Raw genomic sequence first — 17211 nt, 5'->3', positions numbered from 1 at the left:
CGCTCTGCAGTAATAATAATGCTGCACAATACCATTGCTCCGCACGGCCTCAACTCCCAACCCGCGTCGACCGAGCTCGGCAAAGTTCAACATCTCTCACGCCACCGAACCAGCACAATCGAACCTCGACTCATTTGGGCCATGTTGTTCTCCAGCAGCTTTGTCTACTGCTGGCGCGAGCCCCACTGAGCATGGGGCGGCGTTGTGAACAATCTGGACAGTCCCGCCAATCCTTTCTTTATCACATCCTTCATACCCTCGTATCTGCCCGACTGCCAGCTGATCATCTTCAAAAGTGGCAGCTTTGTATCGTATCCTCCTCACTACTCATCCTGCCGTCACACGACTATCCCTCATGCAGCAGCAGCTCCTCGTATCTGCTGCCTCAGTCATACACCGTGCGTCGTGTCGCAGTGCGCTCCGGGAAGCACAGTAGGGTAGAGAGCGAAGAATGCCAGCATCAGCTCCCGTCATCTTTATGAGATCGCTCATAGATGTCTGATTTAATTATCGTCAACCTCAAATCAAATCAAACCTTCACGGAGTTGCGCCGAGAGCTCCCCTACCCACAGCTGCACAAGCTCTCCACTCAAAGAGCAAGGGGAGAGAGAGCTTGCCACAGCCCCGGTCGCCACACTTTCACGTGGCCCCTACAGCGCCAAATTGTTTGGTATTACTCCACTTGGCCTGATCTCTTATTAACCTGGTGGCCATTTGATGTTTGACGTTCTTGTTACAGTGACTTCCGACAAGCGTCTTCTCCTAGGTACAATGTGTAGTCTTGTCACTGTTGCGTCAAGTGAAGAGATTGGCTAGGAATTGCGTCAAATCGTGCACGACATTGCGTACTGCATACCGTCTGGTATTACTGGCGCAATAATGCGGTCAGATGGATCGTACGAGCTTTGTCTTGCGACATGGGAGCTTGACGCAGCACAATCTCGTCACACATGATTTAGTCGGTTTGATGATATCACCAAGATAGTCTCGACAGCACCTCATCATTTTACATGCCTGATCTTGCAGCTGCGTGTTGGCGCACGGCGGTCTGATCGTCCTAGAGCCTCATTCGAGGCACGTACATCAAGTCACAATTAGCACAGGTCCTATTCCTGTTTCATCGCTCGATCCTACATTCGTGCCATCTAGAAATGAGTGATGATGACGATAATAAGCCAAAAATAGATAGTTGCCAACGAGGAAACTTGCGGAAAACAGGGAAAGCCTTGAAGTGATTGGAACAAGCTTGATTGATGCCTTGGAATCAAGAGATTCATTGCTAGGCAGAAACAAGGAAACAGACCTCGGCATGGTAACGGTCCTCGGCGTGGTAACGGTCCGGGACCGTTACCTTTGAACTTCCCCGGTCTTCAACGATGGAATCTTCAATCGATTTCCTCTTTCGTTTGGGGCGAGGGCTGTGATTGGTGGCTGAGTCAGATCCGACACGTGACTTTTCCCGTGATACCCCATTCGTATCAGGCTAGTGTTGCTGTAGGCTCTTTACCAGGCATACTGTGAGTGTGTAGAGATAATTCTATAATTCACACAGTAGAACTAGCCATTACTCCAAGTCCATGCTATGCTACACATCAACCAAAACAACATGCCCACTCCTTCTCCACTTCTCACACACCGTCCCCTTCCCATCTCACCTCCTTCTTCAAATCCCCCTCAACCCTATCCCCGCCATCCCCACAAACCCAACCCCGCCCGCAATAAACAACCCCGCAAACCTCCCCCTGATGCCCCCCTGACCCAACAGCAGCAATGTACTGCCCACGTCCATCGCATCAATCGCGATCCCCGCCCACAGCGCTCTCCTAACCTCGCTCTTCTCCACCTCTGTCGTGCCGTCCTGTTTCGCGGTCCAGAGCAGGCCCGCAGCGGCGAGATCGCGGGAGCCGGCAAGACGCATCACGAGCGCGCCGCCGGGGGAGAGACGGCCTAGGCCGAATAGTGATCCTACGGGGATGGGCGCGATCATGGAGCCGATGCCGATAAGGCCGCGCATGACGGCAAGGGTGTTTATGGTGTTTGTGGTGAGCTTTGAGGGGGTGCTTGTTGTGGTTGATGGGAGGGCGGTCGTGGGAGTCATGTCTGATTTGGTGGATGACATGGTGGGTGTAATTAGGTAGAGTGTAGACTGGTTGGAGGGTGAGAGTAGGATGTTTGTTCTTGGTGCGGAGGTGTGTTGTCTTTTGCCTTGAAATGAGATTTAGAGCTGTTGATGTTTTGCTTGCTAGTGAGTTGGTCTGGTATGGGCATTGTTAGAGTCGCTGGGCAGCTTTCTTATATACGAAACCTGTGTAAGAAAGCATAACGCGAAAGACTACTATGCTGATTAGCAACTAGGAGTCCTTACGTGCACTCTCAACGCGCCGTCTGCAGGCAGCCATTGACATGACAAGCTATTTGATCAGACATAACGTGCACGCTGATCGTCAGTCCTTAGACATTGACCTGGATATATGGGAAAGTGGAAGATGCAGAGAGTGAGAGCAGAGAATCGGATGCTGCCTTCCCGCCTTACTCTTGGCGCTTAACGTTATGTGCTCCACTTTTCCAATGTTTGGCCCCCACAGGTTGGATGTTATCCTCCCCTTCGGTCTGTCATCCCGGACTGTGAACACAAGCTGTCTTATTATTCTTGAATTCGAAACGTGTTCATAGCTCATCGAATTACTGTGGAGATAGGGCTGCATGATATACCATGACAGCACCAAGAGAAAAGCAGGTACCCTCTCCGGGTGACCCTGACAGGAAACGAGTGCTGAATGTGTTGGCACAACGTCGATACCGTACGTCATGATTGAACTGTCAGAACTTGTTCGAGTGTCTCTAATACCGTGCTAGGACAGAGAAGAAGAGAGAAGATAAAGGCACTTGAAGACCAGGCCAGGGGACAGAGAGAGCATAACGTCACACGTGACAGCTCATCTCTCAGTCCTTCTGATCAGAGCATATCGAGTTCATCTCACTCACCATACGCCCCTAGTCACTCCGGTTCGAGCGACAATGGTGTAATAGCCAACCAAGATGCTCAACTCTTCACTCCATACAACAACAACGACGACCTCTTCCTCAACCAGCAAACCCTACAACACTCCATCCAACACAACAACATCCTAATCGACTCCCTCATGCCCCTCCCCGACGACGCCTGGATAGAAGACGCCGAAACCCTCCCCCTCGACCCAACCTCCCAAGACCTCACCACCCTCGGCTTCCCAGACCTCACCACCAAAGACCTCGAAACCCTCCCCGACGACCCCTTCACCTCCACCTTCCTCTTCCCCATGGGCAACGACCGCAACATCGACGTCCCCCTCCTCGCCGCCCTCAACGCCAGCTTCAAGCTCGCCTGCATGCTCGGCTGCACCGACAACCTCTGGGACCCCTTCGCATCCCGCACCCTCTCCTCCGACTCCCTCCCCATCTTCGCCCACCTCCCCGCCAGCATGCAGCCCACGAAAGCCCAGCAAACCATCCCCCACCACCCCGTCCTCGACATGCTCCCCTGGCCCGAAGTCCGCACAAAAATCATCTGCTGCTTCTCACTCCCGGAATTCATGCGGCCCCCGGTCGCCCGCGGCGAGATGCCCCAGGTCACCCTGATTCAGCACATCGACGACGAGTCCGACCCTGTGCGCATCGTGGGCAATGAGGCGGATGATAAGGGATGGGAGATTGGTCAGACGTTCTATCAGAATTGGTGGTGGGCGTTTGATCGGGCGACGGTGGAGAATACGAATCGGTTGAGGGCGGAGAGGGGCGCGCCGAAGCTGAGGTTGCTGCCTGCGTCGCAGGCGGCTTCGTTTTAGGGGTTGGGAGTCGGGCTGGAGTGTATGATTTTAGATATATTACATGCCAGTCAATCCATGCATGCGTAATAAACTTGCATATCCCATGTACATAGCATAGCGTGTACCGGGAGTGCAGAATAACCGTGTATCGTGTTGAGGTTTGTAGTCTATTGTGTTGTAGGTGTTGGCACGACACGAAGGTGCCGAGAGAAAGGGGGAGTAGCGTGGAGGATACGAAAGAGAGAAGGCCAGGAGGGCAGTCTGGGCATAATTGGAAGAAGGAATTGGGCGATGAGGTAAAGCCGCAACAAAGCATCGAAGCAGTGAATAACAGTATTCCTCTCACTGCGTCCCATGACAGTGCACCTGAAAATGCCTATTCGATCAGTCATCATGCATTGCGTATATTTATGCCTCAGCGACACACTCATACATTAAGGTATATAAACCCAAAATAGATATATCCACTAAGAACAAAGCCCAGCAAGCACGTTGGACAGAAGACAAGTCTACACCCAAGAAGGAGATATCGTTAGTATTGGGGATAGGTAGTACCAGTATACCAGGATCAGGTCTGGTAGGTCCAATCTATGTAACGTACGTCATAGAGTGATTGATATTTACTAGACTATAGTAAGATGAGGATAGCTAGGACTATGAGTTGTCTGTAGGAGTATCCTGGTAGATAATGATAGTTAAGACGAGTAGAGATGCAGCGAGGACTACTCTATGGCGTATAGAATGTAAGGAAAGGGATGATAGCTCTGTATTCGATGGATTATACAAGCAAGTAGTTCTTTGAGATATCGACTTGCCATATACCTGCTATCCTGCTATCCCTCAATCTCTGAGCCATTCTAACTCTGACGCGAGTCTTTGATGGAGCACTAGATATATGTCATATCATCTCTGAATCACACGTTATACTTGCTTATGTATGATGTAATTGGTTCTCCAAGGCGAATCGAGGCTGAGAATCGCGATGTCCATGATTATTGGGATGCATTGATACCTTAAGTGCCACATATCTTCTGTCAGAGGCGCTGGAAGTTATGTAGTCATATGGTGTATGGTCTAAGGCGAGAAGGAATACTATCAACCGGTATTAGTGCAACAGAGCGTTCCGGCAGAAATTCTGGAAAGTCCGAAAGCCCGTTGATAGATATACAAGTGTTCAAACTCTCCCATCTTCAAAGGTGTTTTGGATCAAGCACCTAACCATCAACACTACTCACATACCAGACCCTTTGCAACATTCATCCACACAGTAAAGGAACGCCAAAGCCCACAAATATCCTTCCGATATTGCTGAAATGGCGCAAAGTCCTTCGTTGGTTCTCGCTCTAGTTAGGGGATATATTCGGTATAGATTGGATCATCCATATAACGTACGAGAATTTGTGGTAATGTTCGCACAATATGGCTTGAAGTTGCGCTTTTGGTTTCGTTGGATGCAGTGCTACTAATACTGAGATGTTGCTTTGACTTCGAGAAGTGCGGACACAAGCCCAGGATTCGAATTGACGTTCGTCCAGGCTACCTACCTGGCTCTGATCCGCGAGATGAATTGATGTCGCGCGCGAGATTGAGGATCGAGAGTGGACATGTTGCATACGACCCAAGCACATTCGCTATCACAGGCTCCACCTAGCAACTCACACCTAAACCATAACACTCCCATACTCCGGCGTCCAGGTCGCTATCCACGCCGCCGCAAAGATCAAAAGCCACGCTACCAACCCCGTCCCCGTCACACCCAAGAGCATAAGCCCCGTAAACAAGCCCACCAACAACCCCACATGATACACCGCCATGACGCCCAGAAACACGTCGAAATGCGACCTCGTCTTTCGACAATCATCAGTATCACCGCAGTCTAGAACACACGAGCGTGCACACTCACCAGCGTCTTCCCCAGCACAATACGCACACCCCTCAGTTCCCCAATCTGCACGAGACACCAGGCAATGAAGAAGAAGCCTAGCACGCCCAGAATCACGTCGAGCACGAAGCTGACTAGATGCATGCCTTTGAGTGCGAAGAAGGCAGTGAATGCGTCGATCGTGGTGCTTAGGGCGAGAATGACAATCATGCAGACTCGTCGTGCGAGGGTTGCGGAGTCGGCGTTGGAGAGGGTGTAGCTGCTCCATTCAAAGTTCCAGCAGAAGCGGGCGTTGGGGCAGAGACGGGAGGACATGGGGATTGGGGATGAGGAGGGGGATGATGAGAGTGTCTGGATGTTTGATGGAAGGGGTGTTGGGGCGTGAGGGGCCATGTTTTGTGTGTATGAAGGTTCAGCGTGTGTTGTGAATTCGTGTGGGCATGTCTGGCTACTGTATGATGCGAGCACGTTTATGTAGTAATGTTAATGAATTCTTCAGGGTAGAATTGCAAGACTGGGCTGCGGCTGATGGCTTGATATTTGCCTTTGGGGGTGGGGGTGCTGTGCTATTTTCAGCGAAACGAAATGTTGTTGCTAGTAGTAAAGTCCTTTCCTCCTCAGGTATGGGTTGTTGGACTTCCACTAAATATCGATTGGAGATCCGTACCATACGCGACACTTTTGAAGGTGGCGCAGTTAAATCCTTCAGGTGCATACTCTTGAAACGAGTTGATGCCTAACTGCGCTTAGCTTGATACGGATTAGTTCTGGTGTATCATTGGCGTACATTTGCTGCGCAGCTGGCTCTTTTGTTTGTACTGAGCATTATGCCGTCGATACTCAGATGAAGACTAATCGTGGGGATGTGGTTCGGACTAGTCTCCGATGACAGACTCCATGGTGGAATGCCATCTGCCGTGTGGCTATGCATCGTGATTGAAATGGTGCTATGAGCATCGTGTTCAGAATGGTGTCTGCTCTCGCTGGCGTATCAGTGCTGTCTAGTATAACAGGTTGACACCACATATATCATATTCTGAAATCGTCCTCAGGCCTTTCGGTTGGTATGTCTTGCGTGTCTGACACTTTAGGGGAAGGTAGCTAAATCTACTTAATGCCAAATACCTGCTTCAAACAAGAGAGGCTGCGCAGTGTGATGAAGCTTCGCAGGGTACATCGATGCTCTGCGTGGACAGAAGGACTAATTAAATTGTACTCACTTCGACCAGAAAGCGGTGTCTTAGGCGTGGGCGCTTAAATGTCTCTTCTCAATGCTTGAACGTAGTCGCGGCGACACTGATAATCATTGTCTGGGATACGAGAACGAGATACCAGTACCTAAGTAGAGCCAAACTCACTCACGACTCCATTGTGCATACACGATTGCCTGGTATGCTCGCTGAGGGAATCAAAACAATTGGATGAACAGGGACTAGCGCTGTCGGCACGTGTACGTTGACAACAACAGGACAATGGGACAATGGAATGCGACAATGGAACGGGATGACTGGGCATGTACCTAATACTTGTGATGCAATAATGTTTAATTTCTAACTTGGCCTCGTCTCGGGGTTGGGTGGCTTTTCCTGAAGCTCCGAGGGTCACTGCAGTGCTGCACTTGGCTTAGTCACTTATCTCTACCGGCATCATATGGAGAACATCTTCACCCGTAGACAGCGGTAACGAATGGTGATACCGTCTGCCGTTTGCGGCGAATAAATTCCATTCTGACATGAAAATCCGGGAAAACTCATCTAGAGACCGCAAAACAATTCGACGTTCGATCAGCATGTGAAACGCAGCGTTCTGTTGTGGTGGACGGATCGCCAGCGGGCAAGGCGCCCCGACAAACCATGGATGACCGGCCCACTTGTCACTATCGTCATAATCTCCTTCATCATCCTGCCGCTTATTAAATTTCCCGGTCTGCCACACCTGTCCCCGCGCCCGCATCGTTGACACTCTGCCTTCTCTGCCATAATATTAGCTTTTTTATTCCATCAACAGTATTAGCTGTAATTACTCCGACCCCACTGTCCTCCATTCCGTCACACTCCGCTACTCCGTCGCAATGGTTAAGCCCCCAAACCTATACGCTTTCGCCGACCCGGAAGACCTCGCCAGAAATCTCCGGTCGTTCGTATTGGACGCTCAAAACGTTGCCATAGAGAGACACGAGGTTTTTCGCGTTGGTGTATCTGGTGGCTCACTGCCCAAAGTCCTCGCCAAAGCCCTTTTGCAAAGTAAGAGCAGCAGTCCGACCGATCAGGTCCAATTTGCGAAATGGCGCATCTTCTTCGCAGATGAGCGTGCTGTTCCACTCGACCACGAGGACAGCAACTATAAACTCCTAAAGGACGAGTTGTTGGATAAGATTCCAGAAGAGATGGGAAAGCCGACTGTTTTCCCGATTGACGTGGAATACCTGGACGACACTCAAGAAATGGCGGATCAATACGAAAAGACTCTGGTCAAGGAATTCGCGTCGCGTGACAGTGTCAAGCTACCCATGTTTGACCTCCTCCTGCTTGGATGCGGTCCTGATGGCCACACCTGCAGCTTGTTCCCAGGCTCGCCACTGCTCCGCGAGACTGATGCTTGGGTTCTGCCTATCGATAATTCTCCCAAACCCCCACCGAAGCGCATCACAATCTCCCTTCCCGTGGCAACTCACGGAATCAAGATTGCCTTTGTGGCCACTGGTGGCGGCAAGAAGGAGATCATGAGGCAGATTTTCGATACGGAGGAGGGCCACTCGTTACCGTCTGGTCTCGTCAACTCCTTTGGTCAAGACCGGGTCTCCTGGTTCACAGACTCGCCAGCCGTGGATGGTGTCCAGTTTCCAAGCAGGAGAGGAAGCCTATGAGCTCAGAATTGCACAATAAGTACCCATTCAAGCAATGTGGCGCTCGATTGGCAGAGTCGGGCATCACAACGGGATTTATCTGTCTTATTTTGCCAACTCGATACCCATCGTTTGAGCCTGCCAGCACGTAGGCTTTTCTACGGCACCTGGTGTGGCTGCTTGGTTCATCCCGTCTCATTTAGATAACGCCCCTTGCATATCAATGATAAACGGTCCAATTAATGATGAAAACGAGTTTACGTATTTGCTGCACGACCTGCCGTGGATCTTCGTTTAGCTTGTATCAAGACGACATCGTACGATCTCACTGACTCGTGTTTTGTCTCATCTTAAAGTCTCTTATTCACGCGTGGTTGGACGCAAGCACAAGATTCTTCAGCATATTCCGCAGAACAGCATGCATATACAGCCGGATCGAGTGCATGTACTGTATTCGCGATTGCGATTGCTAATACTTTCTACCAGCATCGCGAGGTTAAAATCTCATTCGATGTCGCGTCGACCTCCCCCTAGTTACACACCCCGCTTCGCGGCACTCTGTCTCCCCGCACTCTTCGTTCTCTGTGATTGTCGTTTTCGCAACTTCAACAGCTATGCTTCCTAAATGCTCTCTTGACGCCATTCAGGAGCCCTATCACGTTCGTCATGATTTGACGAGACTAGTTGCCGATCAGACTAATCGTTTCTGATGCGCTCCCGAACTGGATGGTAATCTGTTCCATCCCGCTCTTCTACAATCCAGCTAAACTTACAATAGTCTGACCTGCCGCCAGCGCAAGCTCAAATGCAGTGAAGAGAAGCCTGAATGCTCGCAGTGTATCAAGGCTTCTCGAAAATGCGTTCCAAGTTCCGGGATAACGTTCCGACATCAGCACAATGCATCCATGAATGGTGGGATCGATGATGCTGGCGAGCAAGCAGCCCTGGGAAGATATTACTCTTACAAGAACACGTTCGACGACGAAAGTGTTTGGCTCTCCATACCGAAGAATGTCACATTCGTACACACGACGAACCCCTACGAAGATCCCTCGTCCCCACATCCTACATATGTCACTTCACCACAGTCGAGCTCGTCCCACGATCCGAATATCAAACAATATTCGCCAAATGCAGCTTTCATGACACCTCTCGATAGCAACACGGATTGTCATTCAGTGGTGCTGATGGATCAAGCGATGCAGTCTGACACCTGTGTCTCAGAAGCTACCCAGACCCCTGAGCAGCTTTCATTTGCGATGGATGCAGCAGGCGGACAACACCTCCGCTCTCCTAGCTCTACGACCACAATGGACCTTGGGCTCTCTCCTCGGACGACCATGATGAAAAACCTCAATCTTGACTTTATTCTGAATCCAGTCGATCAAACTCTGCAGCAATCGTCTCCAAACGCCGTTTCACCATTGCGGAGGATGTCGTCACATCGCAATAGAACAACTACCTCTCTTGGAGGAAGACACCCACCGGAGAACAATCGAGAAGTTGCATATTTGCTACGCTACTTCTCAGAGGGTCCTGGCTTATGGATGGACTTATTCGATCTTGGGCTCTATTTTTCGTACTACGTTCCTGTAAAAGCCCTCCTGCATCCACTCCTCAAGTACTCCGCCATTGCACTCGCAGCCAAAGCACTCGCACATATTCACGGTGGTAAGCCAACATATGGTGGGAAGAAGTCCCGTGTCGGTCGCACTGAGCTGTATCCTGGAGACCAGAACGTGAATTGGTCTCACAAAGCCACAGAATACTACAATCAGGCTATACACATTCTTCGTCAGCGGCTAATGGACGATTCGTCGGCTCGAGCCAACGAATTAGGGGGCACTGTAGATCTCCAGGACGGCGTAGAGGCGCCAGGACAAAAACGACGCCGCATGAATAATCAATCTATATCTTGCCCTCATTCGGTCGAACTATTGGTTGCTTCGGCCATCTTGGGTGTGTATGAATTCCTGGATGCATCCAATCCAGAGTGGTCACGACATCTCAGTGGGGCCAGGTCACTGTTGGATATCGCAAAGGAGCAGATGATGCCGTTCGAGCGTGTTTCTTTTTCCGTCAGTCCAAGTCCGCTACTGAAAGCCAAGAAGGCTACGTTCTGGAACATTGCCAGACAAGACATGCTTGCGGCTTGTAAGTCATGCCACTTAACTTGATCATACCACGACGCTAGTCTGTAGTGCTGTAGATTTGAGGTTCTGCACTTACACTTGACAGTCATCAACAATACCTATACACGTATAGATACGGAAGACCACGAACTCTGGCGAGAGGCAGGCCTTATAGTAGATGCTGATGGGTTCATTGAGGCTAGCAACGACGACAACTACACTGGAATGAAAGAGGACCTTATATCAAATGGTCTTATATGGCTAATGATGAAGCTTGTAAACTTCATGGCTTCAGGAGACGATGTTCCTCCTGAAGTTGGAGGAGGCGCATGGCTCGGCGCCAAACAGCGCAATCTGCTCGAATTCTGGTATTGCCTAGAGAAGCATTTTCAGAAGTGGTACGACATACTGCCACAGACGTTCTTCCCCCCAGCCCGCCTGGACCCACCAAATGAAGATTTTGCAACCGATCATCGATTTCACGAAGTATGGTTTAGCATTCCGATGTGTGCTGCCACTATGCAGCATTACCACTTTAGTCAAGTACTCCTTCTGATCAACAAGCCTCACGAGTCTACCGCTGGACGCTCTACCGTAGCGGCTCGGACAAAGTCTTACGGAAACGTTCTTGAGTTCTGTCAGAGACATTGTCAGGAAATTGTCAGTATTGCACTTTCGCAGAGCGAGGCATCCATTCGAATTCATGGTATACAGCCGCTGTATGTGGCCGGGCAATGTTTCACTGACCGTCGAGACCGCGAGCTAGTCCTGTCACTACTGAGAGAGATTGAAACGGACACTGGTTGGGCAACGCAGTATCGTGTTGATCAGTTGTTGGCGCAATGGGATGCCAGTGACAGTCCTGATCCCGGTTTGGGGTAGAATACAAGCTCGCGCTAGATGTCTCTGCTTCCCACGTAGTATTTCCTGAAGCTTTCATTCTGCACCTTGCAACGGCAGAGAGCAAAATTCACACTTTCGTGGTATATGAACCATTGTGATGACACTACTCTCCTCCCGGTCCTGTTGAAATGTATTCGACCTTCATACGCCGGCCAATTGACCTGTGTGGCCCTTATTGGTCTTCCAAAGCTCCGTAGTCGACGAACTGTTTTGCATTCCCACCATTTAAACTATGTCCAGTCACGTCAAAATCCAAGAACTGCCATCACCGCACCTAATATCCCAACCGCCATCTTTGAACTCGGCAAGTGGCTCGCCGCACCAGTTTCTGAGCGCTCTGTCAGCGTGGATCCGTTTATACGTCAAGGGCACTACAGACCACTTGGAGGCGCCGGTTCTGCGCTCATTACGGTTGATTCGACCATCGTTGGCACCTCCGTCGGTGTGCTGGCCACCGTCTCCGTCACCATCGAACTCCAACTCACACCACCACTACTACTACCCCCTCCCCCACCAATCCCCTCATCCACAGCCTCACAATAAACATCCAGCCCTGTCTTCGGTCTACCATCAAACAATCCCGCCACGCAGCGCCGGAAATCCACCTCAGTCAAGCCGTACTTGCAAAACTGAGTGCAGTCGTCCTGAACACGCACCTCCGCGCCTTCATCACAGCAGGTTGCGATGGAGAAGCCGGAGGAGGACACTGTTGATGCCGTCGACGGGCGGATGTTGGCGCCGCAGATCTGGCCGGAGAGGTTGGTTGTGTTGATGAGGATGGGAGGCGTGGTGGCGTGGGTGCAGATGGCGGAGTCTGACATTCTTGGGAGACGGTGGAGAATATGGGAAAAGGGGTGCTGGTGTGAGGGCTTGGTTTTCTCTGGGGAGTGGGAGGATTGGTGAGGGTGGGAAGTAGGAGGAGTTATGATTCTGCAGACGGGGCTTGTTTGGTAGGTGTGGGGATCGTGTTCAGGAATCAGGACGGGGTGGAGGTTAGTTGAAGCTTAGGTACTCGAGAGCTGGGATAGAATGTCTTGGACTGAGAGACATTTAGAGGGATACCGACTCACGGTCTTAACTGGTTTCAATTCAAATACTGGCTATCTTCGAATGTGGAAGGTGTGAATTCATGCCAAGGACCTAGACGTACGTCATTGTGCTACACGCCCAGGTCGCAGATGGCTCTCTCTGTTACGTTTCTGTGCTATGTCCTATCAGTGGATCTTGTTTGATACTTACGTAGTATATATGAAGAGAGGAGAGCGTACCATCAGTGTACTTTTCTCATAGTAGCTGAACGTGTCTCGCCCTAGAGGAGCGCACGCTTGGAGAAGGGAATGGTATCTTAAAGAATTATACTTATATACTCTTATATTGCATTATACGTTTGATATATCTCCCTTCTACCGCTCTTAATGTTGAGAAGTGTAGATAGATTTCCTGTCTACTGCTGGTATATATAAATAATTAATTATAAAGAAGGTATTATATACCGATATAGATTGTTTTCTAGCTACTTTATATCTAGAAGAGAATCTGGATAGTAGTATATTTTATGATATAGGACACCTCTCCAGAAACTTCTTTTCATCTTTATTTTCTCCCTCTCTCTTAGTAGTCACACTATAAACTAACACATTATTCTACCTAGGGCCTAGATAGCCATATAGTGTATATAGAGTAGTTACTTATAGCTTATACCTAGGTCTGAAGTTATTAAGTAGCATCTACTTCACGCTGTTTGATTATTCCTTTCAAATGTTTCTTGTTCTTGTAAGGTAATGTCTCTATATACAATTGCGTTGTTATATACATCCATGTCCGTGACTACTCGATAAGTCGCTGTCCTGCAGTCCTAGGTCACTATATAGACATGTAAGATTGCCCAAGATAGGTGCCTCACACGCTACCCCGTACACTTGGCGAGGTATAGTATGAGCTTATGATGCCTGTATGACAATCTCTCTGATTCGAGGACAGAGAGAACACACGGGTATGAGTGCCAAGAGTGTTAAGTTCTAGGCACATAACAAGTCCGTGAACCGTGTCACCACCACGCCAACGACCAATCCGGGCACGTGCTCTTGACGCATTTCATACTCTTCCAGTCGCCCTCGCCCTCATGCTTGGCGCACGTTCGCTGTAAGCCATGGTCCCCCTTTGGATCTTTTATAGCATAAACAGTTCCATGATCTGATTCAAGTTTTTTCTTATTTTTCCTGCAATCGGAATCGGTAAAGACTTCGCAACTAATGTAAACACCGTCGTAGTTGTCGAACTGCAGGCTTTTGAAACTTGCGGGATAGTGAAAGCAATTGTTTTTGCAGGTGACGGCGTAGCTGCCGAGTCCGTCGAAAGGTTTGCCGGTCACATTGCCGAGGGGTCCTTTGCATTCTGCGTCTTCGTAGTAGGTGAGGCAGGTCTCCAGGTCCCGACAGTCTGCCGCAAGGGCAGATGGAAGAGCGAGCATGGCTGCGGCGAGGATGGTGTTAAAATTGAAGAACCGCATTGTGAGTGCAGATGCTACAGCATGATTAGACGCGCTATAGGTATGGCTAAGAATAAGAGAGCTTACATGGATTTATCACTGTGGATCCTTCGGAGGAACTGCTGTTGCCACGGAGCTCTCTCCACGAGAAACGGCCGTAACTTATATTCCGGGGCTATGCGAGCCATGAACGTAGGTCTGTGGTCTGTGACAAAATTGAAGGACCACATTAGGATGTGGGATGTGACAAAGATTGTAGGACCATTTCTGCATGTGGGATGCGTTGAATGTCATTCCTCGTGCAGGCGTTTCTAATCAGTCGCGCAGTGACATAACAGTGACATTTCTCGCTCTAGATATCTGTCTCATTACTCATGCCTGAAACAGTACTCGAATAACTGAATAATGAGATTATCTCACTAGATCTATTATTAATTAGTACTAAAAGTAGATGTTATCTAGCAAGCTTAATGTTTAGCACTAGATAGTACCTTACACTTGTTCTAGATCTCTACTGATTATGGGAGCTTATATGATAAGGTCCGGATACTAATTAAGGGGTACTAGACTCTGACGCTCGCTTAATGGTTCGATAGCAAGTTGGTGCTGGACATGAACAGTAGTAGTATTCAACCTTGGTAAGATGGCCTATGTTGCTATGACCAGTAGGCCCGGTAACATCATGATCTGGATTAAGACGCTGAAGTATACATTAATGTCACAAGGCCACACCTATGCTTTTTCACCTTTAAAATGCTGCACACCCCACACCGAAACCACTTGCCTACCCATCCACCCAACTGAAAAGCGCCAACATCACCAAACCGCCCAGTAGTGACAACAAAGCAGAAACGTCCGTCCAGACCTGATCTCACACATTGACAGCATGCAGCCAAACCTCCTGCTCAGCCCTCGCAGAATACGTGCTGACCCTCAGAATCTCCTGCATCTGCGCATTACTGACAAACAGGATATTCCGCGCCACAAACCACCGCAGCCCCTCCGTACACGGCGGACTAGTCAGACTCCCACGGTACGTCCAGAACTCATTGAACGTGTTCGCCTCCTCCAGCGCCAGGTTCAGGTTCATCTCCACGCCCGACTTCTCGGTCGCCGCATCGCGCCACGAGATGAGCGGATTGGGCAATTGCGCGAAAAAGGCAGACTCGGAGTTGCCGGGGTCGATTCGGACGGCGAAGACGGCGCGCTCGTGGCCGTCGGGTTTGGCAAAGACGAAGTGTAGCTCGGCTTTGGACCGGTCTCCACCGACACTGTGGTCTGCCGGGGAGTGAATGTGCCAGCCGAGGAGGTAGGCCGTTTCGTTGCGAGAACTCAGGGCACCGGTCCCGGGGTCTTCGATGTTCTCCTCGAAGGTGACAGAAGGGTTTTTGGTGATGTCAGCACCGGTGTAGACGTTGAAGCCCGGGCCGTAGCCCCAGTTGCGGAACGTGCCGTTTGTGGTCTCGGGGAAGTTGAATGTGGGACGGTGGTTGAGAGATAGACCTTGTGTCAGTAAGAGAGGGATGGGGGACTGCATTGTGCCTGTTTGGCAGAGCTCGTAGTCTGTAGAGGATATAGGTTAGCTGACTGTCCTATAGGTAGGTGTCTGGCGGACACTTGCCTGGGTTGATTTTTCCCCAATTGTATGAAGCTTCGTAGGCCCAATCCTTTTCGGCGATCTGGCGCTTTGCGCGATGATATTCTGTGTGATCGGAGCACGCCAGTACCAGGCTCGCAGCGCACAGGGTGAGAGAAAGTATTGACAACATCGTGGTACGAAAGGGATGAGGACAGAATAGTAAGCGGAACCAGAGCTCGAGGCGAGAGAAAGGTTGACTTTAAATTAAAAGGATGAAATAAAATGAAGGCTAAAGAGGCTGGATACCGCAAACAGTATCTCTGGATTGTTGCACAACGGAATGAGAAATCGAGGCATAAAAGGTTCCTATGGACCGTTAAGTACAAAACATGGTGTCACAAGTTCACAACGGGCAGAACAATGGTGTTTAAGAATGCGCTGATGGGTCGCTGTTAGCCTCATTGCCAGGACATTTCGACAAGCCAAAGTTAATTAGGAAGCGTAAAGCCACGGTCGAAAATGACGGGTTCGTGGTAGGTCGGTGACCTTGGCTGTCCAGTCGTCTCTCGCGAAGCAAGGATTGCGCCAAGAAGAATCTCTTGAACATCGTGCCCGGAAACGAGCGGACTCACACCATTCTTATGAAGGCATAGGGGAGACTTTATCATGCCACATTGTTAGTAGGGCTAATAACTTTCCCAACAAAGCCAAAGTCCGATGCCCGAGTAGGCGTAGGGCGATGGCCAAGGGGAAATGGACAGCGGGAACCTAGCACGTCGCTGTCTTCCAGCGTTCGAGATTCCTTGGGGCCAAGCACAACGGTTACCGGGGCCGAGGACACAGGTGGGCCTGGCAGTGTATTTGCCAAATGACTTGGGATGAGATGACCATCGTGTCGGTAGAGGCTCAGGGATGTATGCAGTAGGCTTGGCCTTCGATCATCGTCATGCAGGCCACGCGGCGATAGAGAAGGCGGAGAGGAGAAGTCTTGGCGACTCATCGGCTGTGTTTCGAGTGTTTGACAGTGATGAATAAGAAGTTCTAGGCCCAGCCGACAAACAAAGGGGATTCTGCCTCTGATTAATTAATTATACCGTTGTACTGTGAAACGACCAGAAATCCTTAGAGGCCCACCCCTTTAAGGTTTGTACTAATTAGCGGTGGCCTGATTTGTTCGGGAGAGACCATATGCGGTTGACGAAACGACTGCTACATTCAGCTTGAAAGGCAGATATAACATGCTGGACTTGGGAAATGCACAACGGGTGATTGAAGCAAGGTGTCTGAGAAAATCTAGTCATGTAAAATCTTCTACTGTCATGCGTAACCTGAATCCCGTATCGGATGACCGGGCTTGGCAAATCACGCTCGCGCCTTGGTTCTCTCCTCATACACGGAACATGGCCGCTTCATTTGCTTTTTGCTTTCTTTTTGTGGCTACAGATGTCAATCATTAGATGCCGGGACGGGGGCCTCTGTGCCCCTTGATGCGCTCTCCGATGGATATACAACCGTTCGAACGGTTGCTCGCTGCAAAATCTATGAATTATTGGTCTGATAGAGTGCTGGCATTTCC

At 50.0% G+C, this 17211-nt stretch overlaps 8 protein-coding genes across 8 annotated transcripts; 3 read left to right on the top strand and 5 right to left on the bottom strand.

The window, feature by feature from the left end:
- Positions 1 to 1663: 1663 nt before the first annotated feature.
- On the bottom strand, positions 1664 to 2119 carry EJ05DRAFT_487436 (uncharacterized protein; the record flags this gene model as incomplete). Its single annotated transcript, XM_033745615.1, has 1 exon — positions 1664 to 2119. The coding sequence occupies one exon, from the start codon at positions 2117 to 2119 to the stop codon at positions 1664 to 1666; it is 456 nt and encodes a 151-aa protein (XP_033599000.1).
- Positions 2120 to 2713: 594 nt separating this feature from the next.
- EJ05DRAFT_487435 (uncharacterized protein) lies at positions 2714 to 3824 on the top strand (the record flags this gene model as incomplete). The annotated part of the gene is made up of 2 exons (XM_033745614.1): positions 2714 to 2801; positions 2857 to 3824. 2 exons carry the CDS (start codon positions 2714 to 2716, stop codon positions 3822 to 3824), a joined length of 1056 nt encoding a protein of 351 aa, XP_033598999.1.
- Positions 3825 to 5273: 1449 nt separating this feature from the next.
- Positions 5274 to 6279, bottom strand: EJ05DRAFT_67417 (uncharacterized protein). The gene is made up of 2 exons (XM_033749872.1): positions 5710 to 6279; positions 5274 to 5653 (listed from the first exon to the last, which is right to left on the bottom strand). Exons 1-2 carry the CDS (start codon positions 6079 to 6081, stop codon positions 5468 to 5470), a joined length of 558 nt encoding a protein of 185 aa, XP_033598998.1. The 5' UTR covers positions 6082 to 6279; the 3' UTR covers positions 5274 to 5467.
- Positions 6280 to 7565: 1286 nt separating this feature from the next.
- On the top strand, positions 7566 to 8907 carry EJ05DRAFT_67351 (nagb/rpia/CoA transferase-like protein). The gene has a single exon (XM_033749871.1). It carries the CDS (start codon positions 7760 to 7762, stop codon positions 8552 to 8554), a length of 795 nt encoding a protein of 264 aa, XP_033598997.1. The 5' UTR covers positions 7566 to 7759; the 3' UTR covers positions 8555 to 8907.
- Positions 8899 to 11674, top strand: EJ05DRAFT_67340 (uncharacterized protein). Its single transcript, XM_033749870.1, has 3 exons — positions 8899 to 9262; positions 9312 to 10687; positions 10772 to 11674. Exons 1-3 carry the CDS (start codon positions 9243 to 9245, stop codon positions 11545 to 11547), a joined length of 2172 nt encoding a protein of 723 aa, XP_033598996.1. The 5' UTR covers positions 8899 to 9242; the 3' UTR covers positions 11548 to 11674.
- A 139-nt stretch (positions 11675 to 11813) lies between these two features.
- On the bottom strand, positions 11814 to 12389 carry EJ05DRAFT_502049 (uncharacterized protein; the record flags this gene model as incomplete). Its single annotated transcript, XM_033747197.1, has 2 exons — positions 11814 to 11896; positions 11948 to 12389. The coding sequence occupies 2 exons, from the start codon at positions 12387 to 12389 to the stop codon at positions 11814 to 11816; spliced, it is 525 nt and encodes a 174-aa protein (XP_033598995.1).
- Positions 12390 to 13331: 942 nt separating this feature from the next.
- Positions 13332 to 14179, bottom strand: EJ05DRAFT_477667 (uncharacterized protein). Its single transcript, XM_033744288.1, has 2 exons — positions 14144 to 14179; positions 13332 to 14091 (listed from the first exon to the last, which is right to left on the bottom strand). The coding sequence occupies exon 2, from the start codon at positions 14075 to 14077 to the stop codon at positions 13616 to 13618; it is 462 nt and encodes a 153-aa protein (XP_033598994.1). The 5' UTR covers positions 14078 to 14091; positions 14144 to 14179; the 3' UTR covers positions 13332 to 13615.
- Positions 14180 to 14661: 482 nt separating this feature from the next.
- EJ05DRAFT_539481 (carbonic anhydrase) lies at positions 14662 to 15825 on the bottom strand (the record flags this gene model as incomplete). Its single annotated transcript, XM_033749524.1, has 2 exons — positions 14662 to 15619; positions 15672 to 15825. 2 exons carry the CDS (start codon positions 15823 to 15825, stop codon positions 14928 to 14930), a joined length of 846 nt encoding a protein of 281 aa, XP_033598993.1. The 3' UTR covers positions 14662 to 14927.
- Between the last annotated feature and the right edge of the window lie 1386 nt (positions 15826 to 17211).

Source organism: Pseudovirgaria hyperparasitica (genome assembly GCF_010093815.1).
Source record: "Pseudovirgaria hyperparasitica strain CBS 121739 unplaced genomic scaffold EJ05scaffold_11, whole genome shotgun sequence".
NCBI lineage: Eukaryota > Fungi > Ascomycota > Dothideomycetes > Acrospermales > Acrospermaceae > Pseudovirgaria > Pseudovirgaria hyperparasitica.
Note: the sequence above shows the minus strand (reverse complement) of the source record. Positions and strands in the feature narration are given on the sequence as shown.

Excerpts from the sequence above, each read along its gene's own strand:
- EJ05DRAFT_67417 (XM_033749872.1), bottom strand. The coding sequence starts at position 6,081 with ATGGCCCCTCACGCCCCAACACCCCTTCCATCAAACATCCAGACACTC. Across the intron at positions 5,654-5,709 it reads TTGTGCTGGGGAAGACGCTG|ACGAGGTCGCATTTCGACGT; the intron begins GTGAGTGTGCAC and ends GATTGTCGAAAG.
- EJ05DRAFT_67351 (XM_033749871.1), top strand. The coding sequence starts at position 7,760 with ATGGTTAAGCCCCCAAACCTATACGCTTTCGCCGACCCGGAAGACCTC.
- EJ05DRAFT_67340 (XM_033749870.1), top strand. The coding sequence starts at position 9,243 with ATGCGCTCCCGAACTGGATG. Across the intron at positions 9,263-9,311 it reads ATGCGCTCCCGAACTGGATG|TCTGACCTGCCGCCAGCGCA; the intron begins GTAATCTGTTCC and ends AACTTACAATAG. Across the intron at positions 10,688-10,771 it reads ACAAGACATGCTTGCGGCTT|TCATCAACAATACCTATACA; the intron begins GTAAGTCATGCC and ends TACACTTGACAG.
- EJ05DRAFT_477667 (XM_033744288.1), bottom strand. The coding sequence starts at position 14,077 with ATGCGGTTCTTCAATTTTAACACCATCCTCGCCGCAGCCATGCTCGCT.